The sequence below is a fragment of the Ictidomys tridecemlineatus genome, chromosome X (assembly GCF_052094955.1).
Source record: "Ictidomys tridecemlineatus isolate mIctTri1 chromosome X, mIctTri1.hap1, whole genome shotgun sequence".
Classification (NCBI taxonomy): Eukaryota; Metazoa; Chordata; class Mammalia; order Rodentia; family Sciuridae; genus Ictidomys; species Ictidomys tridecemlineatus.
Genome location: NC_135493.1, coordinates 89,950,038 through 89,970,905, shown reverse-complemented (window position 1 = coordinate 89,970,905; position 20,868 = coordinate 89,950,038). Strand labels below are relative to the sequence as shown.

Here is a 20,868-nt window from a genome sequence, read left to right as displayed (position 1 = left end):
TAAGGCTCAAGCAAAGCACAGTCTCAAGAGAAAGAGTGGGTCATCTCTGAGCTGAGAATGACAGAGGAAACTTAATGCTACTTCCAAAGTTATTACTGTTTTATGTTTGCCATGAGAATTGGGGTACACCTTCTGCAGTCTTCACCAGACCAGTGTTTAACTCGACCTATGCATTGAGTGGGTTGGGGGTTTGTCCCTTGTTGGTCCTTTCCAGAACTGTCTTGGTGACCATATCATTCAGGGGGGCCTCATCTACAAGTCATTCCTATGTTAATGTATGTGTTGGGGTCATTGACTAGGAAACTGTTTTAGTGTGCCTGTGCTACCAAAGAAATTTCCCTTCTAATATACATTGTGAAACCTGTGACCATAACTGACTTTACAATGATCCCAGTAGACCCTGTCAGGTGTTAGTCCCATTGATCTTTCTTTCTTGCCACATTTCTTTAAAAAATTTTTCTTTTAAAATTTTAGATGGATGCAATATTTTTTATTATTTATTTATTTTTATGTGGTGCTGAGGATCAAACTCAGTGCTTCACACATAATAGGCAAGCACTCTACCATTCAGCTACAATCCCAGCCCCACCATATTTCTTAATTGCCTCCCTTTGTTATCACCCATTTATGCTCAAGTTTAGTACACCTGTTGTTTTCTCATAAGTTACTCAATTATTCATTAAAGGCAACTTAAGGAAACCCTGTGACCACTGCCCCCATATATATATAACCTCTCCAATTACCATTTGTTACCATCAGTAAACCTACGTTGATATCATTATTATCCAAATTCTATAGTTTATGTTAGAGTTCACTTTTCGTTGCTGTTCCATTGATTTGGAAAAAATGTAAAATGATATGTATCTACCATTATAGTATTGTAGAGTATTTTTACTGCCCTAAAAATTCTCTGTGCTCTTCCTGTTTGTCCCTCCCTCCCCTAGTAATAAGATCTTTTTACTGCCTCCATACTTTCGGCTTTTTCCAGTTGGACTTTTTGGTAGTAATGGAATTTGATACTAATGAATTTCTGCTTTCCAGTGGTAAGGGTCAGTCTTTTTTCAATCTGGAACCTCCTTGGAAGGTGGGAAGGGCATCAGTCTAGAGTAAACTGCTTATTGTTCAGATGTTTTCAATTTAAAGTGATTTTTTCATACCACTTTGGTATGCTATTAATTCTGGTGACTATGACACAGTAACAGAAGAGAAAAGGCGACACAAGGAGAAAAGGAAAACATATCTTTTCTAGAAACTCCATGGTACAAATCTGCTTGTTCTCAGTGGCAGGAATTGTGTTACATTACCAGGTTCATCTCACTGAAGGTGGCTGGGAAAAGAGGGGCTTGGTTATCCAACCAGAATGCCTTTTGTGAGATTTCAGAGATTTAAGAAGATTTTGTAGCGGTTGTCTAATATAAGATGGCCAAAGTTTTCTTTATTTCACCTTTTATTCTGTAAAGTTCACTATTACTATGATTTAGCACTCTTTTTCCCAGTCACTTCTGGGATGTTCATGAAAATGGAAGCAGAACCTTCAATTATCTTTCCTTCAGTTTGGAAATAGCCTGAGGAAACTATGACAAACAGCAATGTCTATTTCCCATTTCTTACTGTTTTTAATACCCTTTTCCTATAGGGCTAGATAGAATAAAGCTTGCAGCGTTTTAACTTCGAAAATTACAGTTTGCTTCCCTTTCTTGTCTGGGGTTGTACAGTTTGGAGCCCTAATTATGCAACCGAGCATTCAGAAGTTTATCTAAGAACTGTGTGGTTATCTAAGAGCTATATTAGGGATTAGTGGAAACACCACTGTATGATTTCAATTTTGGCAAACTACTAACCTAATGAACTACATCCTTTACTGCAACGGCTTTACTGTAGACACAGTATAAGAATCCTCCCTAGAAATAGATAGTAATCTCATCAAGATATAATTTCTTAACTTGCTGTGGTAATGGGTACTGTAATAACAGTCTAGGCCAGAGGTTGGCAAACCTCTTTTGTAGAGGGCTAGATAATAAATATTTTAGGTTTTATAAATCAGATGATTTCCGGTGAAATTTCTTACCTCAACTGTTGTAACTGAAAATAACCATAGACAATATATTAATGATGGGTGTGGCCATGGACTGCCTGGTTTTGTTCTGTGTGCCATAATTTGCTGGTTTCGCTAGTGGGTATTCATGAGAATGTACTCTGAGGTATCAGTACAGCAATGCTTTCGTATCTGCAGTTTTGCTTTTCATAGTTTCACATGGCTGAGACCAACTATGGAGAATTACAGAAATAAACAATTGATAAGTTTTAAATTTCCTGCTGTTTTGATAGTATGTCTGAAGTCTTGCGCCATGCCACTCCATCCTGCTGGGGATGTGAATCATCTCTTTGTCCAATATATTTACATTGTATATGTTACCTGTCTGTTAGTCAATTATTAGTCCTCAGGGTTATTGTATGTTAACTGTCTTGGTATCATAGTGCTTGTGTTCAGGTGACCCTTATTTTACTAAATAATTGTTCTACAATGCAAGAGTAGTGATGCAGGCAATTTGGATATACGAAAGAGGAATCATGAATTGCTTTCTATAAGTAAAATGATGTAAGTTCTCAATTTAATTAATAAGAGAATAAATTTTTATGCCAAGATTGTTAAGAATGCTCTATCTGAAATTGTGGAGAAGGAAAAGAAATTCACACTACTTTTGCTATCACACCTCAAACTGCAGAAATTTTGGTTACAGTATGTAAGTATGTGATAAGTGCTTAGTTAATATGGATATTAAATTTTTGGACAGAAGACATAGGAGACAATTTGTTCTAATTGACGACAACAGGTTGTCCTGGAAAGCATTGAGCCTATACAAAGATTTCAGCAAGGATCCTCTGAAAAGAGTGACACTAAGCCATTTACTGCAAGTAAAGGATGGTTAAAATTGAGGAATTAAGTTTGGACTGCAAAATATAAAAATTCCCGAGAGTCTGTGTCTGTGGTGAAAAGGCTGCTGCCACATATCTAGTGAAGTTGATTAAGGACACTGTTTAAGTCTTGATTTGTGACAAAATCTGGCCCTTCTAGAAAAAGATACCCAATAAACTTATATTCATAAAAATGTAAAGGAGGCACAAGGGCACGAAACATAGAAGGACAAATTAACTCTGGTATTCTGTGGCAACACTGCAGGCCATATGATAAAGCTAGGTGTATGTACTGAGCGAGGAACCCACATGATCTCAAAAAACCCCAATATTATGAGAGAGAGGGTAAAAGCATATACATTCATATAACTTTTACTACAGTTTGTTATAATTGTTGTATTTTTTAGTTATTACTGCTAATTTCTTACTATGCTGAATTTATAAATTAAACTGTATGTCATTGGTATGTATGTATAGGAAAAAAATAGCATATATAAAGTTCAGTACTATCTGCAGTTTCTGGCATCTACTGGGGTCTTGGAACCTATCCCCCCATGGATTGGAGGCGGGGGACTCTACACATTTTATAAATTCAAATTTCATAAAACTGCTCCCCTAACTCTTCACAGTAAAGAGTGTCTACATGAGATTCAAATTTATTTCCATATTAATTCCTTTACTCAGGTCATCCTTTTGTACAGACCCAATTGGAATACCATTAGCATTTTTGATGAGATAGTATGTTGACTTTTGGAGGGGATATATGTATTTTGGGGCATAGCAATTCATACTCCACTATTTCTAAAAATTTTAAGGACCCTTGGCTGAGATGTTTCTGTTTCTTTCCCTACCATCCTTGAGATGTAGTACCCAAGTACTATCCTAGCTTTTCTCCTAGTCTTGATTATACTTCGTTAACTCTTAAGTTTGTAGCTTGGCATTTATTATTAGACCTTAACTTCAAAAATCTTTTGTCATTAGATTATAAATTCATTGAGAATAGCACCCCGCCCCTTTGTTCACTACCATAGGAGAGGAAAAATAACTATTTCCTATTACTCACTTTAGGTTCATTGTCTGGGGCCCCTGTAATAAAAAGACAAATAAGAGAAAAGTACACGAATTTATTTAATATGAATTTTATGTGACATGGGAGCCTTCATAAGGAAGATATGAAGAAACAGCTAAATCTGAGTGTGTTTATGCTAGGTTTGATGAAAGAATAAAAGTCTTCCTCTGTCCTAGGATAAAGGATATGAGCTGAATGAGAGAAACTTAGCAAGGCTTGTAGTTCAGATTCTTCTCTGTGTCCCTTTATCTTGGGGGGTTGGTGGGGGGATAACTCAAAAATGAGGGTGAAATGACTTTCTTCAGAGAAGGGTAGGAGAAGGTCAGAAAATCCTTCCTACATGAGCTGTTTCTCAAATTTCTTCAGCTCAAATGTTATGTATGCCAAGGTGCCATATTTTGGCATAATGTGTTCTGAACTTTGTCATCACTATCTTCACAGTACCTTATAAGCTCTAGGAGCTCAATAAATGTTTGGATACCTTTGTTTTTGTTATTGAAAAATGGGATTCATCTCCTAGTTAATAGTAGATAAGGGCCAGGCCTTCTGCTAGTTTGGGTCACCCAAGGAGACTGAGCACACAACAAAATGATTGGATATAATAAATCTTTGACTTTCTGCTGTATTGAAGCACATTGTCCTACCTAGTAATAGGGGATAGACACAGATGATTAGCACTTCTGTTGTTGTGGCATTTTTGTTTGATGAAGTAGAGATTAGTTATTAAATAACAATAACAATAAAACACAGTATTTAAAAGTGAGCTCTAGAGGCCGACCTAGCTTCAGTTTCTGTGTCTACTACTTAGTACCTTCTTAAGCAAGTTGCTTAGTCTGTGATCCTCAGTTTCTTCATTCTATAAACAAAAAGCCTTCTACTACCTCATAGGGTTATTAGAATCTTTAAAAATAGATATTACCATTTTACAGAAACCTAAGTACTTATTATTACACAATAATAATGTCATATACTTTTTGCTAAGACCAAATTAAGAGGTTGTAAAGATTACCCTGGTTTTAGGTAGAACAGCAAAGTTTCACGGGGAAGGTGACATTTAAATGGATTTTGAAAAATTGATAGAATTTATAAGGTGATAAGGATGGAGCAAGATTTCAGTTGAAGGATGAAGTATGAACAAATAAGAAAGTTGGGAGAATGTAGGATGTGTTATAAAAGTAGAACTGCCCCTCAATAAACTCATATTTCCACTTTTCCTACTGGGTTGTTGTCTGTTGTTACACAAGCCTTGCTCCCTTCACCACTAACCTCCCTATCCATGTCCCTAAGAAGACAGTGGTCTTTCAAATCTCGACTTTCTGAATTAACTACTCCTGCATCCTGAGTATCTGTGCCTCCCCTCTCACTCCCTGGATTTCATGCTTCTTGAGAGTAGAATATTTTATTCATTTTGGCTTGTTCAACCCTGTGTATTGTCTCCGGCACTCAATAAATGCTTAAAATTATTTCAGTTGGTGAATTAGCAAATGAATGATCCTGATTAAAAATAATTTCAACTAAATTTTTAACAAATTCAGTGTGAATTTTTTAAATGGATGTTGTCTGAGACCTTTGTGACTTCCCCGAATTTGTGAATACCTCTCTCACATAATGTTCTAATTCAGAAAGTTGGGGGTAGTAAGAACTTAGGGAAATTGAATTTTCATTTAATTACATTTTTGTGTTATACTTCAATTTTAAGTGTTTCTAGGAAGTACTTACAATTCAAAGGAAATGCACAATGTAATCCTAGAACACATTTTAGTATTAAAAAAAGTCGTGTTGAAAACACTTATGTTTTGGACTTTTAAACATCTTTTTCTCAAGTCAGCAAACTGACAGCAGTTGGGGGATAAATAAATGCCCTAGTTCTAGCTGTAATCAACTCCCTAATGCATCCTTTTATTGACTTCTTTCCTTCCTGTCTTAGTTCTTCATTCCTTTCAAAAAAGGTGTTTTCTGGGGTAATTTCCCAAATAAACTGAAAGTTGTTGTTCTTTTTTTTTTTCTTTTTTTCTTTTTTTTTCTTTTGGTACCGGGGATTGAACTCAGGGGCACTCGACCACTGAGCCACATCCCCATCCCTATTTTGTATTTTATTTAGAGACAGGGTCTCACTGAATTGCTTAGGGTCTCGCTAAGTTGCTGAGGCTGGCTTTGAACTCGCCATCCTTCTCCCTCAGCCTCCTGAGCCACTGGGATTACAGGTATGCCACCGCGCACGGCTTAAACCAAAAGTTCTAAAACCTTTGTCTCAGGGTCTACTTCTTGGGAAATATAACTGAAGACTATATAGCAAAAAACATTTTACTTTAATAATAGTTTAAAATTTTTAATCTTTTAGTAATCAGAGAAATTTTTAATTTAAAATACAGAATATTAGAGAAATTTGTTCATATGAGTCAGTGTGAAAGTTTCAGAGAAGATTTACTAAGACAGATTTGCTTAGTTATTGGTACAACATATACTAGATATTCAAATGTTGGCCTTTCTTGAAGAAAGGGAGTAGGTAGGTAGTTCTTCTTTGGAGACCAGAGGTAAAATGAGTCAGGATAAGTGTTGGCATCTTTCTGTTTCATACTGCAGAAGGAATCAGATGTGATTAAAACCCAGAATAACCCATGTTATTTTGGCATGTGATTTTTCTTTCTCTCTTTTTTAGATGTTCTGATTTGTCTAGGTTTATATTATGTATTTCTTTTGAATTCTAAGTACTTTCCTAGCAATATTGAACGTAAAATTAAAAACAGTTCAAGAAGCAGAAAGAAACAGAGAAAGAATGCAGATGCAAACAAGGGAGAATAGGATAGCATAGTTTTAGCATTTTTTTATTCCTAAAAAAGAGTTTTTTATTTTAAATTTACTGATAGAATAATGCTGATAAGTTTGATTTAATAGAATGTATCTTTGTTGATTAAATTCTGTGCCATATGTTGACTCATCATTGTTATTTTGTTTAAAAGTATATTGTAAATATATTGTAGTGCATGATAGAGTTTTAAGAATCTAAAATATCTTGGATACTATATTTTATAGTAATTACATCATATGTATTAGATATAAATGGTTTTCCTAAAAGTCTCTTTTTCCCTTCCTTTATAGAATGCTGCCTTTTTATATGGTCTTGGTTTGGTCTACTTCCATTACAATGCATTTCAGTGGTAAGTTGACATAAAACTAATAACTCCAGTTGTTCCCAGTAAATAGTTTGTTTTAGTTTCTTTGGTTTGTTTTTGCTTGATCATGTGTGTATGAGTGTGTGCGTGTGTATGTGTGTACACACACACACATACACACTAATACATAGTCTGTATAAAATATTTGTGTCAGTAACCCTACATTTTTCAGTAGTCTATTGAAATGATTATATTTTTCCTTCAGATGTGTTGACTCGCCTTAGATTATTAGAATTGTGTATATAGAAGAATCTGATATGAGATTCTGGTCAAAGAAGGTTTAAATTAGGAAGCATTTTGAAATTTCTCACTCATTGTAGACTGGTAGTCCCAGGTTAGTTTGAACTAAAGAATGACTATGATCTCAAGATCTGTGGGTAAATGATCCATGATGACCAATATTTTTATTGATACATGATGACCAGTAATTTTACCTTTTCTGACTCCTCCCTGCCATACAATGGCTACCACTTTACAATTTCTAATAACCAGGTACCAGTTCATAAACTCTCAGTTATCTCTTCTATAAGAAAAATGGTAACATTTCAGAGTTGGAGATTAATTTTTATAGCAATGTGTAAGATTTTATAAAGTGTGGGGCTCTGTTACTATGGCCTTTGTCCCATTGTTATTTTTCTCTTTACCAGATAGATCCTTTAATGGAAAGAATATAGAATTTGAGTTGGAAGATTGGCATTCTGGTTGTAACATTGCCACTTTGTTTGCTCTTGAGTCAAATAATTTCTCTAGGTTTGTTTTCTCATTTGTGTATAAAAAGAAAACTACATTACAGTCATAGGTATTTTACAGAATTTTGATGCTCAGATGTAATAATATATGTCTTTTAAACTGCAAAGCCTTGCATAAACTTGTTTTAAAAATTTGAAGTGTATTTAACTTTGTCAGTGAGAGTCCAGAGGAAGGTGATTATGTGTTTGGCTGAAGGTTATAACTCTTTTATGTACCTGATATGTATCATGAGTATTTAGTACAGAACTTCCACATATTCATTGGCAGTGATTTAATGTGGTATCCTTAAAAATGAAACATTGTATGTGACTGGCTTTTTATAGTATGATTTTTTTCTTCCCTACTTGGGTCTTATCTTTTGGTCCTGTTGGCTTTTGATCATGTATGGAAACCACATTATTACAGAGCACTTATGTGTGTATATAGAGGATTATAATCCTTCAGAATACTGCTTTTTAGAAACCAGTAATTGAGATCTTCATAAAGAAGCTTTGAAATTTTTCTCTTGAATTATTTCTTGTTTTATAGCAGTCACTAGTTGAACCTCCTAATATCATGTTCTGTGTTTCATATTTAAAACCAAGGATAAGTACTTGGTAACATTTCTTGAAAATCTTGCTTATAGAATTCAAAGTTCTAACAGAGAAGTAAGTGGTCTTAGAGATAATTTAGTTGGTTTCTCCTTTTTGCATGTGGAGAAAGTAAGATGTGTATCAGATTCCCCAAGCAAGCATGCAGATATGTGTGTGTGTGTACACACACACCAAGTGATTTTTTTTTTTTGGTACTGGGGTTTGAACTCAGGGGCACTCAACCACTGAGCCACACCCTCAGCCCTATTTTGTATTTTATTTAGAGACAAGGTCTCACTGAGTTGCTTAGTGCCTCTTTGTTGCTGAGGCTGGCTTTGAACCTATGATCCTCGTCTCCTGAGCTGTTGGGATTATAGGTGTGCACCACTGCACCCATCCTCAAGTGATTATTTTTAATCAGTATTTGTAGTTGTTATCTTGGGCCACATTGATTGTCTTTTATGGTATGCCAGAAATAATTTAAATGGAAACCAAGGCAAGGAACAGTTGAGGAATGGCTATATATACCTCCTACCATCTCACCTAGTTTTTTTCCCCCACATACTAGTGGTAACTTGTGAGCTTCCCTCTATATTTAAGATAAGAACATAAAGATAGCGAGGAAGCTGTCATCAGTTCAAAGTTTGATTGCTTTAATAAGTATGTGTTCATGTTAAGGGTCTTATAGCTGTGGAAAACTATTACCTCTTTTGATTCCTTACCTACATACAATTCCTGTATATTTAGGTTAACCTAAGAAATAAAATTGAGTAATAAAAGGATAAGCAATGTCTGCATTAATAAGTGCCCTCTGCTTTATTGATCTTGTCTTAGTCACCACCATTTTCTCATGTCTGGACTTTCAATGCTGTAGCTACTTCCTAAAATAATACATCTTACATACACACTGACTGTGAATTTACCCTGACTATGTGTTTTCTCTCTTGCTGATTAAATGTTCTTTCACAAACTATACTTAACATTTCTGCCTCAACTTGTTGTCTCTTGAACAGCTACAAAATGAGAAAGCATGGGGTAGTGCTTAGTGAAAGGTTTAGAGTAGTTTTAAGTGATAGGAACTTACTTAGGTTAAAGCTAGTTTTGTGTTATATTTGTGAATGCCTGTTGGTTACTGGGGTTAGGAAATTTTAATTACACACCAGATTCTTTGGGAGTGTTGAACAGTGTTTCTAGTCAAGAGAATGGCTTCAGCGTGCACACCTCCCCCCCCCTCCCCATTGTCAGCACAGAGAATTTGCCTAGGATGGCTCAGTGTTGTATTTCTGATTCATGTATAATTTAAGCAAAATTTGGTATTTGGTTATGGTGTCTGTTGGCATTTAATAAGATTAAATATTTCATAATAATGTGTAACCAACATGTGAGTTTGGCTTGGTTAAACTCAATTTTAACTTGGTTAAAAGCAAACTTTGTTTTGTTTTTTAAACTATAGTCTTGCTCTTAACTTGTTTGCTTCTTGTCAGATTATGCTACCCTTTTTTCTTTTGGAGTTGATTCTATTGGTCAGCTTTTAGATTAGTTCAATTGTTTGGTCATTTTTTTCAGTTTCAGTTGTAAGCCTCTTTTTGGAGGAGCCCATGTCGTAAAGTAGTACATTACATCATCTGTTGCTTGATTAATCTGGGGCCAAACTTTAAAAAGGATTTCTAGAAGAAGAAAAACAGACATAGAGGCACATGGTAAAATATCTACAGCAAAGAGCTAGAAACGGGTCTTTATAAAGCTGTTCCTTTACATGTGCATGTATATCAACCCCAAGCCCTAAATTGCCACCTGAAAGGGTACCTTGAACTGAAGAAGTTGTCTTTGGGAAGAATTCTGTACCCTAGAGTGAGAGGAAGTGAAATACAGAGAAAGGAAAGACTGACAGAAAAAGGTAGCTGAGGGAGGATAACAATCAAGTTTTTAAAAAATAAAACTGAAGGAAACAAACTATTCTTCCCAGTACAGCCTATAGCCATACCCTAAATACATCTTCCTAAAAACCATTAACTAAGTTTGGCCTATAACCTTTTGTATTTTGAATATCAGAATAGTCTGTGCTATAGGCATAGGATTATAGAAATTAGGTTTCCAAATCTAATTAACAGTTTGATAAGGAAATGTAGTGATAATTCATCAAGAATGATGAGGGGAAAGGAGTACAGATGAGTTCAAAAAGAAATGTTAACACCTAACTAGTAAAGTTTCTTTAGAATTCATTTCCCCACAGCACTGCACTAATCATAGGTGTTCCCAAAGAGTGTAAGAATTTCCGTTCTCCTGTATGGTCAATACTTTAGGTGTAGTGGGAAAAAGAATAGTGAATTTAGTGATGATCTTGAAGCTTTTTGATAGAATGAAAGAGAATAGTGCATAATAAACCTTATGTAGTTGTGATACCATTGATCTTGAGGCTCATCTAGCACGGTGTCTGATAAAAGCATTTAACTATACATTTAATGTATAATTTTGAGCTATCATAATATAAACACACTCTTAGATTGAAAGTTTGGTTTTATTTCCATTAAAGTAAAACAGTTGATGTTAACGTGTTGAGTTTATGGACACTTCTTTTTTGAAAAAACTAACAGATTTTTTTTTTAATTTGGCATTTTATTATAAAAACTAGCAGATTTAACTAAGCAGTTCTGATAAATTATGCTTACTAGTGACACAAAGATTGTCAGAATTCTGAAGAGTTTTGATTAATCAAACTTCAGAAAACTGTATAAAAACATAAATCTTTCAGTAAGGGAGGGATTAAAGTGAAGGGTGAATAGTGAGGGTAAAAAGAGGCAGGAGAGGTAATTCATTACCAAATATTCATGTCAGTAAACTTGTGCATCATCTTTCTAACCTAGACTCACATTTATAGTACTTTCTGATTCAACCTCACCCTTCTAGCATAGTATTCCTCTAAGTATATTCTTTGTACTAGTCACATTGTATTAACATTTGCCTAAAAACGTCCTCAAAGTAATTTTTTTTTAAATTTATTTTTTGAACCACTGTGACTTTGTGGGTGCCATTTGCTATTTGGTTTGCCTTGTCTTTCTATCTTCACTTTTTGAAATCTTACCAACTTGACTCTGATTATTTCACCAAATCTTTTTCATTTAAAAAGAATTGTCGTTTAAAAAGAATCTCTAAATTTCTGAATATATATGTGTGAAAATATATATGTGTTGTGTGTGTATTATTACTGATTTAGAGCTTGAATATTCTCTTTTTAATTAGGTGAAATGTTGTACAATTAATTCACTTACCCTTTCATGTATCCCTGAGGTAAATCTCCAGGCTTAGCTTTATTAACTCCAGAGAACTTAAAGTTTATTATGCCTCTTTTCAAGGGTACTAAAACTATGCTAGGGATATTTAGTTAATAATAATAATATTTTTATTACAGTAAAGGGCTTTTAAAAACTGTGTTTTAATAGAAATTTTATTAAAAATAACCATGTTAACATACATTCAGCACATGCATATGTGTTTTGGAAGTAGTACTGTTGAACTTTTATCTTTCTATCATTTTCTTCTCTAAATTGCTAACAATGGTAGATGTTAAATGAAAATAATCTAAACTGAAAAATCTATAGAAATAATTTTGTTGGTATAATTTTTTTTCAAATTATAATTTACAATGCCAATGATAGTGTAGACAGCAATATGCACTTTTCATTGTAGTAGAGAATATGCTTAAAAATTATGAACCTTTCTGACATTGTATCATAAAAGTATTTTATAGTTTTTGGTATCCATTTCTTATGTTCTAAAATTCTCTTGTCAGTCAAAAGTTCTGAAGTCAGCAGAAATTGTATTTGTTGGTAATTTAGTAATTTGTGCTGCAGAGACCAGGTTCTGACTACATTTATTTTGGTGAGATATGAATGCAGTCAAATGACAACCAAAATTAGAACCTCACCTATGTTCTGTACCTCTTTCCATCTTCCCCTGTCCCACATATACTTGTTTTATTGTTTCCCCAGTTGAGAAAAACTGAAAAAACACACAGGAGAGAAAAATGGGCAAAAATTTAGAAAGAAAATGAACTTTAATTTATTTGAATAATGTATTTTGTATTACATGAGGGGAACTGATCAGTTAAAAAGACAGTGAAGTTTCTTCTCCCCAACAGGAAGTCCTGTCAATTAACTGTAAAAGTGATGGAATCAGTTAATGTCTATTAATCTTAAACCTGTGGCTATATTATTTAGAATACTAAAAATAAAAGAACACTGTGGATCCTAGGAATAGACTTAGACAAACTGGAGACAATACACCAATAGGTAGAACATAAAATGGTTTGATTATAGAAAACTGCTAGTTAACACTAAACAAAAAGTAGTTGATAACTGAGTTTGGGTGGTAAGTCTTGAAGGATTTAGAGGGAAGCTGAAAAATGAAAATATTCCAGATCAGCAGAATATAGAGAGAAGAAGCAGGGAAGCCATGGAGGCCTTTGTTAGAATGAAGAAATTCCTGAGGTAGCCAGTTCACAGATGAGGAGGAACAATGTTAGAGCATAACAGGAAACAATGTTCAATAGGTTCACAGATCTTAAATGCATCATGGAGGTAGGATTATTATTAAGTTGTTAGGCAGTCACAAGAGCCACATATTCAAGGAAATAAATGCAGATTAGAACAGAGGGAGGAAGTCCTTAAAGAATTTATTTCTATAATATAGTAATGAGATGCTAAAGATTGGGTCCAAGAGATATTGAATCTGAAGTGAATTTTGAAACAACAACAAAGAATACTTGATGATTGGGATGTATATTGGTTTTACCTTGTCCCAGGACTTTTAATAGACATTAAAGAAGAAACAGACCAGATGCAGTGGCAGGAGGATCCAAGTTTGAGGCCAGCCTTAGCAATTTAGCAAAGCCCTGTCTCAAAATGGGGGTGGGGGAGAAAGGACTAGGGATGTAGCTCAGTGGTAAAGCACCCTCTGGGTTTAATCCCCAGTATGAAAGAAAAAAAAAATAAAGATAAACATAATAGACCCAGCCTAGTCTGTTTGTAGTACATGTTTTTGCTTATTGTAGTACCCTTCCACCCTAGTGTGGTAATGTACATAGAGAATATGTTAAAATAGACCAGTGTTTCTTTGTACCTGTGTGACATTTTGAACCAAATTATAGATATATTTGTGCTGAAGGCACCGATGGACTGAAGGTGTAAGATATCTACAAATATTGTGTTTAGGGAAAAGGCTGGAACAGAATATAAGATAGAGTAGGAAATATTTCTTCTGAGGGGTTGCTACGGATGTTCTCTGTTCCTTCTCCCTCCTTCCCTTCCCCCCTGTACACCCTTTTTTATACCCTCCCTCAACTTCTCAGTTTCTTTATTCCTTCTTCCCTTTTGCTGCCTTCCACTTTTCATTCTTTTTCTTTCAAGTCTGTGACTCAGGTCTGCCTAGGTTTTTATTGGTACATATGGACATTGTTTTGTTCTAAACCCATTCCATCAGATAATTTTCTGACCCTTATCATAAGGTAAGATTATTAGGATATTATAAAGCATTATTTATGTTTTTATTACTACACAATATAATATGCCCAAAGAAAAGTGCATAAGTCAGAAGTGTACCTCTTAACTTGTTATTTTAAGGTAGACATTCATATAACATAGACATTCATCACCTGGTTCAAGAAATAAAATATTACCATCAATCCAGAAGCTCCTAAAAGCTCATTTATTGCTGCAGGTGTTCTCTTTCTTTTTTGGGCGCATGCTGGAGATGCTGATAAGCATATATTCTATCACTGACCTATGTCCTCTCTCAGCCCCTCTTCCTAAACTTTTGATGCCACTTCCCATAAATGTGTGTTGTCTCCCCCCCTTCCACACATGGGGGCACTGATTGAGAGAAATAGTAATCCACCTTTGAATTAGAATGTTAATTTGCCCAATTTCTTTCCTGTCAGTCCTTTGATCCCTTTCTACTGCCTCAAAGCCTGTGTATATCATATAATAAAACATGTACATATCTACCCACTTAAAAAACCATCTAATAAATGGACACCAAGCTCTTCTTCAAGAAGAAGTTTAAGTACTATCATAACCAGGTGGAAAGAAGTCTAATGCCAGACCTGTGCTCCATGTCCCTTTGCCTCTTGACTCTCCTGCCAATAAACTCAACCATTTAGAATTCTTGATTTTATAATGAACATGTATATAACCACACATATTTCTGGAAATAAATAAGGTGTGAATCCACTAAAATAAACTTTCTAAAGACACATGAGGTTTTTTGGTGATGTGATATTTTGAATTTTTTATATAAAAGTCTAGTTTTTGTTTTGAAAGACTCTAAGATTCAAAATAGCCACCATTAAGGTTTTTAATAGTAGAGCTAATTGTTAAAAAAAAATTTGTAAAGAATATATTAGCTTGTGTTTGGGATAAATTTTAAATTATGTAGAGGTATTTAAAATGACATCTGGTATTATACTTTTAAAATTCAAAGTAGACAGGTGATTAGGTAATGTCAAGTTAAGCAACATAAAATGTATTTGCTGAAAATCCCCCTCCCCCATTTATTCTATTGATAATCAAAATCTTTATGAAAGATAACAGTGTTAATTTAATGCAGATATAGAGCTAGGACAGCAGAGTGAAATAAAGAGCCCAGAAACAGATCCACATGAATATGAACATTTAATTTAAGATAAAGTAACACTGTAGAACTTTTTATTGAGGATGATGTTTACTATAAATGGTGTAGGACTGTTGGACGTTAGTATGGAAAACATGAAAACTGATGCCAACCTCACAGAATATAAAAGATAAGATACAGATAGATTATAAACCTAAATATGAAAGACAAAAACATAAAGCTTTGAAAACTCTTATTTTTATGGAGTAGACAAGAAACAGAATTAATCTCTCAACTCAAAAACAAAATCTTCTTATCTGCCTTATCTTCTTCTCCTCTAAGGAATGCCAGAAGCAATGAAATCATTTCACATTGTGAATTTTATTAAACTATGAAAAAGTGTTTGAATAAATTAGAGTAAATTTATTTTCCTTTCCTCCTGTGATATACCTTTCAGGCCCAAGTCCCCCTTTTAGTTTTTTTTTTTTCCCTTATGATTTATTTACATCATTTTTATAAAACTGACATTTCCTTTAAAACAGTATTGCATAAAACAGAAATTTTACTGTACTACCAAGCTAAAATTAATGCACGTGTTAAAAAGTTAAGCTATCTCATGTCTATATTCTTTCAGGGCAATTAAAGCATTTCAGGAGGTGCTTTATGTTGATCCCAGCTTTTGTCGAGCCAAGGAAATTCATTTACGACTTGGGCTTATGTTCAAAGTGAACACAGACTATGAGTCTAGTTTAAAGGTAGGTTGTTGGTTTTTTTTTTTCCCAAGATACAATGTCTCATTTCTGTGTTTTTTTTTTCTTTTTGTTATTGTTGTTGTTTGTTTGTCATTAAATATTAGAGCATTGAGAAATGTTGGAATTTATATTGGCACTTTAAAAGAAAATTTGAAAATTTAGATGATGGAACCATTTATCATCTGTGAACCAGAAGATATATAAGGTTGGGTTTCAGGATACAAAGTAGTTATAATGCTAAGGTTTTCATGGTAACTAATTATATTGTTAAACCTGCATTTTGTTTCTAAGTTTTGACTAAGGTCTGTAATCAGAAAAGGGTGATGCACATCTGAGTACCCTCTTAAGTGATTTGCCCCTGTAGAAGTCAAAAGCAGCTACTTATGATTCTGTATCTGTGACCCAATCATTAGCCATTCTTTGCATGATCTCAATAAAAATATGTCCAACTTTCCAGCAGGGCATGTTTTATGTCTGAATTGTAAAAAGGAATATTCTCAAGGCCTGTGAACTGCTGGTTTGTACGCATAAAGATTGTTGGGAAAAGATAATATGTTGTTGATTAAGTATCTTACTTCCTACCTATGGAAGTTTGATATTTCTCCAATTTTTCTTTCTTCATTGAGTTTCCTGTGCTCATTGCATGCTGTCTTGATTTTAAAGGTATGTGTGTGGGGGCAGGGTAAAGCAGGAAGAATAACTTTACAGTGGGTTATAATTTAAAGTAAGAAGGAGCTACTGAAGTCTTTTTTTTTTTTAAACTACTTAAGATTGCCTAATTGTTTCGATTTTTAGTGTAGAACATTATGCAGATATATATTTATATTTTACCATTCATGAGTTTTTAAAAAACAATGCTGATGGTAGGAAAAGAGACACACACAACCCAAAATAGTAAGACAAGTAAATTGTGAAAATTGTAGATCACATTGTTTGAAGGTAAGTGCAGTTGAGAAATAGGTCCTAGGCTAACTGTAAACGGTATGGGAGAATAAGGGCTGCCTGGAAATTGGCAATTTTCCTCATGCTTAGAGCAGCTAACTGTGGGATGTCCAGTGGATTTGAAATGAAAAATAAATTCAGATATGCTGCCTTGGATATTTTAACATCTCCTTTACAGTTTCCATTAGCTATCAAGAACTCTTAACATGTCTTATGTTACAAAATAAACTTATTTGAGCATTTCCAGTATTGTCACAACATACCTATTATGTTGCAAAAGGTTATTTTTTTTTTTTTTTTTTTTTTTTTTTTTTTTTTTAAAGAGAGAGTGAGAGAGGGGAGAGAGAGAGAGAGAGAGAGAGAGAATTTTTAATATTTATTTTTTAGTTCTCGGCGGACACAACATCTTTGTTGGTATGTGGTGCTGAGGATCGAACCCGGGCCGCACGCATGCCAGGCGAGCGCGCTACCGCTTGAGCCACATCCCCAGCCCCTGCAAAAGGTTATTTGATAGCAGTTTGGTAAATGTTCCTCAGGAACTATATTTGGGGAGGGGGCAATTAATCAGATGTGTCCTGAATTATAGAATTTGACTACCTCTGAATACCAGTACGGTGGTATCTTAAATAATTTTATGGATGCAAATCTGTTTTCACCAAGGTGGCAATATTTAAAATCCCTTTAATCAGGGAAAACAGTACTCCATAACTAATTGAAAATGTCCTTGCTTCACTTTTGCTGAACCAAAACATTTCTATATGCCACTTTTTAAAATTCAAGAATAAGTTAAACTGGGGCTGGGGTTATAGCTCAGTGGCAGAGCACTTGCCTCACAGTTGTGAGGTACTGGGTTTGATCCTCAGCACCACATAAAAAAAAAAATAAATAAAATAAATAAAGATTGTGTCCATCTTTAAAAAAAAGTCTTAAAAAAAGAAAAAGTTAAACTCTGACAAACATTTAAGTCATGGTGATCTTAGCATTTATTAAAAAAAAACTTGGTAGCTTTCTTATGACTATTTCATTTGTATGAACATAGAAAAGAATTGTAAGAATCCTGATATTTCTCTTCCTTATAGTATGAAGGTTTCATTTGATGTTTTTTTAAATCTCATCATGACATAGGCTCCCCCAGCCCTGGCATTGACTTTTTAAGCCTCCTTTGTCCAGCATTCCTTGTTTATTTTAAGGAGAATTTGGGGCATCAATGTTTTTAGTTGGGGAGAAGGTATTTTGGTTTACGACTATAAGTACTTAGAATTCAGTGTGAGGGGAGGTAGGAATCAGAAGGAATGATAGGCCTCTTTCCCCTTAGATTGCTTCCAAATTTCCTGACTAGTACTTTTCTTTCATCTGGATAAATGTGGAACTTCTGTTGACCTTTCCACCATGTTAAGCTGTTTCCTAGCACAGTGTGTTGGTATAGGTGCTTCTTAGGCTACAACCTCAGGAACTCCAACACAAGTTGGCTAAAATGACAAAAAATAGTAGCTTCAGGATTGATTGAGTCAGCTGATCTAAGATTTCATCAGGTATTCATTTTCTTTTCAGTTCTGTATTGACTTATTCAGATAACTGGTTGCTTTCTTTGGTAATGTAACATAATAATACTGTCTACCTCACAAGAGGTAAGATGGTTGCCATGTGCAACCAAAGTGTAATGTTTCCTTTTTCATGTCTTATATAGAAAGACCTCATAGAAGAGTGGCTTATGTGCTTATCATAGTGCTTAATAAATGATAACGATCATCATTTCATGGAAGAAAAAGATCCTGGCTTCCTGTTGATCTCTTCAAAAATATTTCCCCCGTATCTCATTTGTAAAAATAGGACACCTGGCCATTTCTAATTGATTTCCTTTTCAAAGGAGATGCAATTATGCTTTGATCAGGTGTGGCCAGTCTTTGAGCAGGGTTCAAATGTTCAATATGAAATATTCTGTTTGTGTTTAATGGAGGAGTGAAAGTTAAGTAAAAAGGATATTTCAATGTGGGGCGGTGATGTGGAACAATCTGTTCCTTACGGATCAGGTCATCTCTTATTTCCTTTCCCTGTGCCTGTAGAGGGATGTAACATATAAAATACTTCTTAGATGGTAACATATTTAAATAAAATAAAATTTATTTTCATAATAACTTTATTCTTTTTACCCACATAATAAATGTATCCCAGGGTGTCCTGTTTTCTGTCTATCACACTGGTAATAACATTTCTCACAAAAATGTATCGTGCTGTGTGAACATCTCTTAGAGCAAGAAAATTTTGTTTTGAAATTCTACCCTGCCACATACCACATAACTAATTGTGTAACCTTGTGTAAGATTCTTGACTCTTTCAATTCTGTGTCTATAAAAACCAAATAATCATATCTTCCTCACAAGACTGTAAAATGAATACACACACATATTCTGTATCTTGCAAACAATTTTTTTCCCAACCATTCTTTAGATCTCAGTTTACCATCTAAAATTCCTCTAATTTGGGGCCATTATAGAGATTTTTTTTAAATTCATTTTCCTGTCCTAGAATTTAATCTTTTATATTTCTTGTCACTCTTTTTCATCCCCAGAAATGTGAAGTTAATGCTGAGCCTCCTTTTCAATAATATGGTGTCGTTTTCCCATTAAGTTTGCCAATAAAGATTTCATGTGTTTACAGTGAGTAAGAGATACCAATTCTTTTTTTTTTTTAATTTTTTTTTAAAGAGAGAGTGAGAATGAGAGTGAGAGAGAGAGAATTTTTAATATTTATTTTTTAGTTATCGGCGGACACAACATCTTTGTATGTGGTGCTGAGGATCGAACCTGGGCCGGCCGCACGCATGCCAGGCAAGCGCGCTACCACTTGAGCCACATCCCCAGCCCAAGATATACCAGTTCTTAATTTGTAAACTAGTTTAATGTTATCTGAATCAGAGCCCATTCTGAGGTGACATGTCGTTCTACTTGGTATTTTATTGTTGCCATTATCTGCTTTAGAAAATATCTCCCTGCATGAGTCTAGTTGCCCAAACTCCATACAATTTATTCAGGAATTTATTTCATTACCTATTAATGATATTAATGATGATTACTTACATTTGTTATATATTTGAAGCAGTATGCTATCATTACCTCACAAAAAGTACACTAATTTTAACAAAGTTTTATACAGCATCCCTAATTTTTACATCATGGCAGACTTAAAATTATTTCCTTCAAGTGAAACTAGTAATACAAAATAAGATATAATAACACTCATATTCTTTGGTCAGTTAATACCAATATATGTCTGATTTAGTGAAAATTATGTCACATTTCCCTGATGTTTACTTTTTGTGTGTGTATGGTACTGGGGATTGATCCCAGGGTCTTGTGAATGCAAGGCAAGTACTCTACCAACTGAGCTAGATCCCCAGCCCCTGATGTTTACATTTTTAAATATTCCTAAGATATGTTAGCTTTAGAACTTTTTTGGATTTTTAAGGGTAGAGTAAAATGAGAACTTGCAGATGGTTGGCTAGGGTACCAAAGTTAAAAGTCTCCTTATCATTTGAAGATGCTAAGTGCTGATGGAAGAGGTTAGTATGAAAGGGATAGGAAGATGAGAATTACAGAGATAGTTCAAAGGAAGCAGGTTGAACTCACATGAGGCTTGTGTGTTAGCATGAGACCTTACCAGGAGTTGTTGCTTCTTGAATGGGTAGATTAATGAAATGGCACAGGCTAAATGAGTAAACATGTGCTCAAAATGTAGGCCGGGAAAATTAAAAACAAACAAACAAAAAAGCTGGTTTTATTTATCATCTCTTAAGATAGGATACTTTCCTATACAAAACCAGTGCTGCATTTTTTTTTCTCAAGATACCCCAGCTCATCATCACTTGATTCAGCCTGTCTCCCTCTAAATTATATTTAACATTAAATTTTGTTCTTTTTTTCTTTTTTTCTATTTGGTAGTACTGGGGATGGAACTTGGGGCTTCTGCATGATGCTAGGCAAGTACTTTACCACTAAGCTACATCTCTAGCCCTTTAAATTGTTTTTTTTTTTTTCTTTTTTGAGAAAGGGTCTGGCTAAATTGCCCAGACTGACCCTCAAACTTGGGAT

The 20,868-nt window shown here is 34.4% G+C and overlaps 1 protein-coding gene and 1 long non-coding RNA gene across 17 annotated transcripts in view; both read left to right on the top strand.

Annotated features, from left to right (window-relative positions):
* The window catches only part of Kdm6a (lysine demethylase 6A), a 215,632-nt gene that overhangs the window by 119,101 nt on the left and 75,663 nt on the right, over positions 1 to 20,868 (top strand). For all 16 annotated transcript variants that reach the window (XM_078034930.1, XM_078034931.1, XM_005323988.5 and 13 more), the window contains 2 exons: positions 7,085 to 7,143; positions 15,721 to 15,841. In XM_078034930.1, the coding sequence (XP_077891056.1) occupies positions 7,085 to 7,143; positions 15,721 to 15,841 (180 nt within the window). The remainder of the gene's footprint in view (positions 1 to 7,084; positions 7,144 to 15,720; positions 15,842 to 20,868) is intronic.
* LOC144371767 (uncharacterized) lies at positions 15,860 to 20,813 on the top strand. The gene is made up of 2 exons (XR_013431869.1): positions 15,860 to 17,060; positions 17,283 to 20,813. It is a non-coding gene; the product is annotated as an uncharacterized LOC144371767 (long non-coding RNA).